The sequence below is a fragment of the Trifolium pratense genome, linkage group LG6, assembly GCF_020283565.1.
Source record: "Trifolium pratense cultivar HEN17-A07 linkage group LG6, ARS_RC_1.1, whole genome shotgun sequence".
NCBI lineage: Eukaryota > Viridiplantae > Streptophyta > Magnoliopsida > Fabales > Fabaceae > Trifolium > Trifolium pratense.
The window spans coordinates 13,382,964-13,391,167 of record NC_060064.1 but is presented as its reverse complement, the minus strand read 5'-3'; the positions used below and the strand labels follow the sequence as shown (position 1 = coordinate 13,391,167).

General features: G+C 31.7%; 1 protein-coding gene across 2 annotated transcripts; it reads left to right on the top strand.

Annotated features, from left to right (window-relative positions):
* Nucleotides 1-971: 971 nt before the first annotated feature.
* Nucleotides 972-4,818, top strand: LOC123890813 (ABSCISIC ACID-INSENSITIVE 5-like protein 2). 2 transcript variants are annotated; one of them, XM_045940515.1, is made up of 4 exons: nt 1,008-2,614; nt 2,714-2,785; nt 4,421-4,519; nt 4,552-4,818. In XM_045940515.1, exons 1-3 carry the CDS (start codon nt 1,787-1,789, stop codon nt 4,499-4,501), a joined length of 981 nt encoding a protein of 326 aa, XP_045796471.1. In that variant the 5' UTR covers nt 1,008-1,786; the 3' UTR covers nt 4,502-4,519; nt 4,552-4,818. The 2 variants fall into 2 exon arrangements, with proteins under 2 accessions (XP_045796470.1, XP_045796471.1); XM_045940514.1 differs by having other exon boundaries at nt 972-2,614; nt 4,421-4,818.
* Nucleotides 4,819-8,204: the final 3,386 nt, after the last annotated feature.

The following is an 8,204-nucleotide window of genomic DNA, read 5'->3' as shown; positions in this document are numbered from 1 at the left end:
CGATAAATACTGTATTTATTGTTTTTTTTTAGTAAAAACAACTTCAACTATAAAATTTTAGCACGTTCTCAAATTACGAGCAAAACCACTAAATCATGAGTTTGAATTATCGATGATAACACCTCCCCACATTGACCTTTGGTCAATAGCAAATGGGGGCAAATATTTTATAAAATAACAAATACATCTTGAATGTTGTGATTTTTTCTTATACATATGATCCATAAACTATTAAATTATTTCCTATAAATATGATAAAGGACGAAAGATATTATGAAAGTCGCACAATTTTTTTTATTTATAATGAATCGCATAAAAATTCTGTTCAACCCATTTACTTTGTCAAAATATTTTTTATTTTTATTTTCTTAAATTTGTATTTATAATTATAATTTGATGAGAGATTTTTAAAGTGAACTATTACGATAAAAAGAAAATGAAAGACTACTTAAGGATAGTACATTTTCTAGAAATAAAAATTGATGAGTTAGATATTAAAAAAATTTCGAATCACTAAAAATTATTGACTTGGCATGTCATATCATCTATTTAGTACACTCAGATGTCACTATATACACGAGAGATTAAAAATAAAAAATATTTAAATTACAAGAATAAAATCACAATTCTGTCAAAAAATAAAGAATAAAATCACGATAAAGAAAAAGTTACATGTGAAGAAAAAAGCAAAACTCGATCAAGCAACAAGATTTAAAGTGCTACTAATCCTCTTTTTTTTTGTCAATATATGCAGATATGCTACTAATCCAATTAAGTGATTTGATCCGTCACAACTGCGATCGGAGAGAACTTAATATGTTTTTTTTGTCTACCAAAAAAAGAATATTGTTTTTTTTTTCTTCATTAACCTCAAAATAAGTAAAATACATTAATCTTTTCTTAAAATTTACTAATATTTATTCCTCGCTTGGCGTGGTTAATGTCCCCACTCCCAATGAAAATTTTATTTTTGTAATGTTTTAAGATTCAGATTTGGATCCTAAGTTGGTGAAAAAAAAACTGAAACAAAGTGTACCCTTCAGATTTTGTTTTTGTTTTTATTCTTTAACTTAGCAAAGTCAGAACAGTCTATTCTTTCAACAATTTCCCAATTTTATTTATTTATTGTTTTTTCTTTTCCCTTCTAAGGGATAAAAACTCAATCATTCTATTTTCTTTTTCACCTTCTTTTTGTTCATTTTAAGCAATTTTATGTTATTACCTCAGAGAATGTTTCTTAGACAAAAAATGTTTCTTTTTATGTTTTGAAATTTTCTTAGGATCAATTTTTTGTTCTTTGTTTCATTGTTGTTATTGTTATTGTTATTATTATTATTATAGAAAAAATGATGACATGTCATAAATTATAATAGCAGTATCAGTCTCTGAAGCTTCTGTTTCTTCATCATTTCATTTTCTTCATTTCTTATAATTAATTTCCTTTCATATTTGATCTTACCCATCTTTGTTTTTTCTTCAAGAACCAATTTTTTCTCACCCCATTTTTCAAAGCATGCTTTGTGTTTGTGAAAATGTTTGTTAGAGTTACTCTCACCATATTTTAAAATTCAAGACAAATTGGTTTGTTTTGTTGCTATGGTTTGAAATTTGGTGTAAAGTTTGTTCTTTTAGATGTAAAAATCACTGAAAAAACTCATCTTTCATCTGGGTTTTTGGTTTAGTTTGTTGAAATTGAGTTCTTGGGTTTTTGGGGTTTATTTTTTTTTTTTTTGGGAAATGAAATTAAGCATATAGGGTTGTAGGGTGATTTTTGTGGTTTTTGAGAATGGGATCTCATGGTGGAGCAACAATTCAAGAGGCAAAGACTGGAACTTTGGCTAAAGAAGGATCTTTGTATAATCTCACACTTGATGAGGTTCAAAATCAGCTTGGAAATTTAGGGAAACCCTTAGGAAGTATGAATCTAGATGAACTACTTAAGAGTTTGTGGACATCTGAAGCTGCTCAAGCTTCTGGATTGGATTCTAGTGCTACTGATGGTTACATGCAGAATGGTCAACTAGCTTCTGGTTCATCTATGAATCCATTAAATCTTTCTGGTGACCTTAGTAAGAAGACTATTGATGAGGTTTGGAGAGACATGCAACAGAAGAAGAGTAGTAGTCAGGATAGGAGAACAGCTACTGCTACACTAGGTGAGATGACTTTGGAAGATTTCTTGATGAAAGCTGGTGTGGCTACTGAAACTTTTCCTTCTGAGGATAATGCTATGTCAGGAAGGGTTGATTCTCAATCTCAAGAACAACATAATGCATCTCAGGCTCAGCATGGTCATTGGATGCAGTACCAAATCCCTTCGGCTCAGCAACAACAACAACAGCATCAGCATCAAAATAATCAGAATAATATGATGACTGGTTTTGCAGGTTATATGGCTGGTCATGTGGTTCAACATCCTGTTTTGGATGCAGGATACACTGAAGCAATGTTGAGTTTGTCGCCGTCTTCTTTAATGGCTAATTCGTCAGATACACAAACTCAAGGGAGGAAAAGAGTTGCCTCTGGTGTTGTGGTTGAGAAAACTGTGGAGAGGAGGCAGAAGAGGATGATTAAGAATAGGGAATCTGCAGCTCGGTCGCGGGCTAGAAAACAGGTTACATTTTTTTTTATATGATGTTTGTTATATGTAGTCTTTGTTTTTGTTTTTATTTCATGCAAAGGGTATATATTTTTGTGTGGTGTCAATGGACAGGCTTACACACAAGAACTGGAGATCAAAGTTTCGCATTTAGAAGAAGAGAATGAAAGGCTTAAACGACAACACGTATGTTTCAATTCTATTGCCAGTTTGCATCTCTACTTTATTGTTCTTGTCTGCGGTGACATTTAATTTGTTTGTTGGTTTTGTTCCTTCCATCTTGGCAGGGCAATGAGTGGTTGAGATGTTTGTTAAATAAGACTTCAACTAGCCGATGTTTGCTTGTGAAATAAAATGTTTACACTAGTTGAATCTCTACTTTATTGTTCTTGTCTGCGGTGACATTTGTTTGTTAGTTTTGTTCCTTCCATCTTGGCAAGACAATGAGTGGTTTTGAGATGTTTGTTAAATAAGACTTCAACTAGCCGATGCTTCCTTGTGAAATAAAATGTTTACACTAGTTGAACTTTCAAAACTCTAATTCTTTAATTGGTTTATTATTTCTTAAAGTTTTTTCCCTTTGTATGAATCTCTATTTTTATTAAGCTTTGTGTGGAATTTCTAACAAGTATTTTTGAGTTTTAAGTCAATTTTATTAACCTATATATCGAAGGTTTGGCTTGACAAAGAAATTGATCTTTTCACGAAAATTTATGACATAATCTAGTGTGCAGAAATTGAAAATACATTTGTACTAACCATTTAGCTTTCATAGAGACATACAATTATGATCGAACACGACATCTTAGCCAGATTTTTATATCTATCATGTATAACATTAATTCGATCTTTTTCTATGGTTAGTTATTATACTATTGAGGTGAAGAAACCCATAAATTAGACTGCTTAACTTCATTCATTGTTAAGTATTCACTATATGAAAATTGGAACTTAAGCTATATGGCTAATTTCTTGCGTTCGCACTAAAAGACTTGCTGATTTTTGGACATTTCCTCCATCCGACTGATTTGAGAGAAAGAGCTCTAGTTTAATGGTGAATTTTGACTTTGTTAGCTGGTTGGATCTTGGCTTACTGTAAATATTTTATCCTTTCCTGAATAATGTTTCAGAGGGTATATTATTAACACTCTGTCCAACATGGCTCTAAAGGCTACTTTCATGTTTCAAATCTAAAAAATTTGGTAAAAATTCTAGTAGAAATGTTTGAGGATTTTATGATGACAACTTAATTGGACAATTTGTGGTCAAGAAGACAAAACTGCACAAATAGTTGTGGCTTTATGATTTTCCTAACTTTTGTGTGCAGTTTTTCTTGGTGACAAAATTTCTAGTCAATTCTATATGAATTGATGGTAATATAGAAAATATAAATTCAATGCTATCGACATTGAATAAAATAACCTGTCAGTAGTAATAATAACCGTAAGCAAACATTACATGTATTGTATAGAGATTTCATTTACTGGGAGGATTACCTGAATTGAGGTTCAAAGTAATCCCAGAAAAATATCCACAGCAGTGATAATCTAAACCTTTCTTAAACAGGCTTCAGCATTATAGAACTTGAAGGACACGTCCCTCTATGTCTATTATATGGCTTTGCCTTACAAAAATGGTATTTGAAGCAACAATGTGGTATATCATTAACCGGTTCTTTGAGTTTGCAACTTCATTTTGCTGCATATAACATTGTTTAAGCGTAGACCACACAGGAGTAATGTTTTCAACAACAGTATTAATTAATGATTCTAGATGATTTATCGCTTCTCATATTAATTCTCTTTGTGTATCTTCATGCAGGAGATAGAGAGAGTGTTGCCAAGTATGCCACCACCAGACCCTAAGCATCAGCTGCGCAGAACTAGCTCAGCTCCACTTTGATGGCTACATTGCAAATGAGCTCCTAGTGAAATTCCACGCACTCACGTAGTGCTTTCTCATTTGCAACACTCAAGTTTCCAACAATCGGAAAGCTATTTTTCATCTGGGAAACTCTACGACTAATTATCGCCGGCATGCCCTCTTCGAAAAGTGTTTTCCTGTATGTACATTTTATAAGCCAGACTTCCAGTTTACCCAGTACTATATATAAGCTTTAGTGTAATTTTGAAACATAACACATTGCGGCTTTATTACCATTTTTGGGGTCCTGTTCTGTGTGCGCGTGCGCGTCTGGTATGAGTACAACTATTAACCATTGCCCTTGTTGCATGTTTAAACTAGGAAAAACTTTTCGGTTAAAAGTTAAAACTAACTTAACGACGAATATATTTTGCCCTGCTAAACAAAGTGCTGAATCAAATGTCCCATGGTATTTTTTGGTAATGACTTGCATAACTTTTCGAGGATCGATAAAATATACCAGTTTTTGCTTTTAGTCCCGAATTTGTTATACTCATTGCATCATAGGAAATAATGTTTTTTCTCATTGTTGTTTTTGGTCATAAACCATTTCTTGTTGTAAGAATTAGTCTCTATTTCACGGACTAAAATTAATATGGTTTAGATACTACAGTCTACAGGGACCAGTTGTACATACATGAATAAATATACAAGGATTAAAATATTGATCTACTCACACTAATGAAAAACATTTAAACCTTGGATAACCTAGCTTGACCCTTTTTGGATGGCAAAATCAATCCTCTTTTATTTTTGACAATTCAAAATTAATCCTCTTAAACACTACATCTTGAGACCTAGGAGACACCACATTGTTATGTGTAACTCTTAGAACTCTTTTCAACATATCCGCAACATCTGGTGTTAGGAAACCAAAAGTGTCAAATGCAAAAGGTATAAACGATGTTGATTGTCAGAATACGCTCTCTCGTATATAAAATTTTGTATATATGTTAAAATTTTCTTTTCATTTTCTTACTTTGTGTAAATTTGACCTCTTCAAACATGTCCATGTCCATGCAATCTGGGTTTGCCTTGTTATTGTTGAACATATAGGGTTTTTGTCTGTTCCACTGAAAGGAATGTTGAAGACAAGACAAAAAAAAGCTACCAGTAACCTTATCATGAAATAAATAGTGTACAGTAGTAGTATCAAATACAATGGGTCATAAACAGCTTTTAAATGTAGGGACTTAAAATTGGGACAAGTCTGAACTTGGATTGTACAGAAACACAGTGGTATTTAAACATTATGTTTTCTCTCCAGATCCGTGATTCTTTTATGCCTCCAATATTTTAATTTTGCCCTTGCAAAAAATTTCGGTTCGTAGAAACCGAATTTTTTCTAGTGCAATTTCAAAGTAGATTTCGGTTTTTATAAACCGAAATTTGTTTTCAAGGCAAAAAAAAAACTTTGGTTTCCACAAACCGAAGTTTTTTGCAAGGGCAAAATTGGAAATTCAGGTATAAAAGAAACATCTTTAAACATGTTTCTATATTGTCTAGTGCAAAAAATGGACCTGTAACTAGAACCAAGACTTCATATTTTCATTTCCTAAAATTTGTATTCATTTTAAGTTGAAGAAGGATTCTGAAAGTAAACCTGTAGTAGTAAAGAGAATATGAAATGTTAGTTAAGATGATACATTTTTAGAAATAATGAAAATAATTGTCATTTTTATTGTTTTTGGAAAATACAAGGAGATTGTTCACTTGAAGTGTCTTTATTTTCATTGTTATAAAGTAAAACTAACGTAAATTTTATGAATTGAAAATAAAAAATAATTTTCACTAAGTAAATGGCCTAAGTTTTTTTTCCTTCAAATTCTTGATTTTACAGATTAGTCCATAACAAACACCTCACTCATACATTTTAAAAATTGTGTTTGCCTAATTGAAAATAAATATGAAGTCAGAAAATAAGGTTGTCAAATTCAAGAGTCGGACTCTCTCGTGAAGCCTGGTAGAGCTTAAGAGTTAACCCTAAGAGTTTAAATGGATTTGGATTCTCTAATGTTTTTTCTCTCATACTATCAATTTCGTACCAATCTCAACCGTTCATCTTTTTGTCTCTATTCTAGACTAATTTTCTTCTTTATGAATCATTCACCCTTGCATGAGAAAAAGGAGAGAGGTCTAGACCAAAAAGACATGAGAGGATCCAAACTCGAGTTTAAACACCTTGCATAAAAAGCCTGCTTAAAAACTTTGGAGAAATTTGACAGCTTAAACCGGGAATGGATTGTCTCCAGTGGAGATTTCACTGAATTCTCTTCAGTTTCCATCTCAAACCTCTATTACCATTTTAATAATTAGATGTGAAAAAAGATGAGTGGATGAGATTCCACATGACAAAAATGTCACATGAGAGGATCCCCTCCCGCTTAAACCACCTAGAGGCGTAGAAATTGGCAGCATAAATTAAGTGAGCATGCTCAAGATCTTGACAGAATAGTCTCAAAGACTTCAGAAGCATGCACAGACCACAGCTTTACTGAAGTTTCTGAGTGAACAGTCAATACTATAAGTCTAACACTGTTGACAACTTTTTGAAAAAGTTGAAGCAGTAAACTGCACATGGCTAATAAAGACATGCAAAATTGAGTTCTAACTTCTAACTGTCAACAACGGTCATAAATATTATGAACAACACTATAAAAGGTGAATACCAACATTAGAATGAGATCTGTTTGGTTCTTTCTGTGGTGAAAAAAATTGATTTTAAGTGAATTGATTTTGTAAAATTGATTCTGACTAAAATTAAGTTGAAAGTAAAATGACTTATGTTTGCATACATTCATATAATAGTGAGTGAACAAAAAATTTGAGTGTAAAAATAAATTCTAAATTCAGAAGCTACAATTTCTAACTTCAAATTGAATCAATTCTACTTTATAAAAACAAAATATATCAAAATCAATTGTACACCTCAAAAATTAATTTTGATAGTTCATAAATAAAAATTCCCTCGACCACTTGTTAGTAGTCATAACTCGTAACCACATACAAATTATCATTACGACTATGTCTTGTATATTCCCCCAAGCTGATTTTTGAAACCTCAATGATAGTATAGTTAGTAATGGTTAGTATGATGTTCAGAGTGAGAGTCAAATTCTCGATTTTCTTTTTATCTGCTTCTTAACTCGTCCACCCTAGCCACCACCAAGTCAAGTTACATATTAATTTAAGTTCATATATATATATATATATTTTAAAATACTAAAATGAAACTATATCAATTATGCTTAAACAAGGGAAAACAATAAAGGATCACACATTAAGTAAATCTATGAAGAATTGACAAGGTTATAAATAGTATTTGGTAAATAAAACCTCATTTCAACATATATGCAAAAGGTGGTGAGAATTGAGAGAAATGATAAATTTCAAAAATATTGATATATCAAGTACAGATGTAAGTGGAATTGAACATGGAAAAAGTATAAAACATAAAATCAGTACAATGCTATCTCTTATTTTGGTCCGGAGACTTAAAGTTTCATTGTCACATAAAGGTAAAAGGTATTCACATGACTCTAAGAGTACATGTCAAACAATGTCTAATCTAACCTTATAGTAAGGTGCAATTAATGTAAAGGGAAGCTTGTTTTAACTATCTTCAACAATAACAGAGTCTTACCTCACATGTTGAATACATGATCAAACAATGCCTTCACTA

Coding starts and splice junctions, on each gene's coding strand:
- LOC123890813 (XM_045940514.1), top strand. CDS start 1,787: ATGGGATCTCATGGTGGAGCAACAATTCAAGAGGCAAAGACTGGAACT. Junction 2,615..2,713: donor GGTCGCGGGCTAGAAAACAG/GTTACATTTTTT, acceptor GTCAATGGACAG/GCTTACACACAAGAACTGGA. Junction 2,786..4,420: donor AAAGGCTTAAACGACAACAC/GTATGTTTCAAT, acceptor ATCTTCATGCAG/GAGATAGAGAGAGTGTTGCC.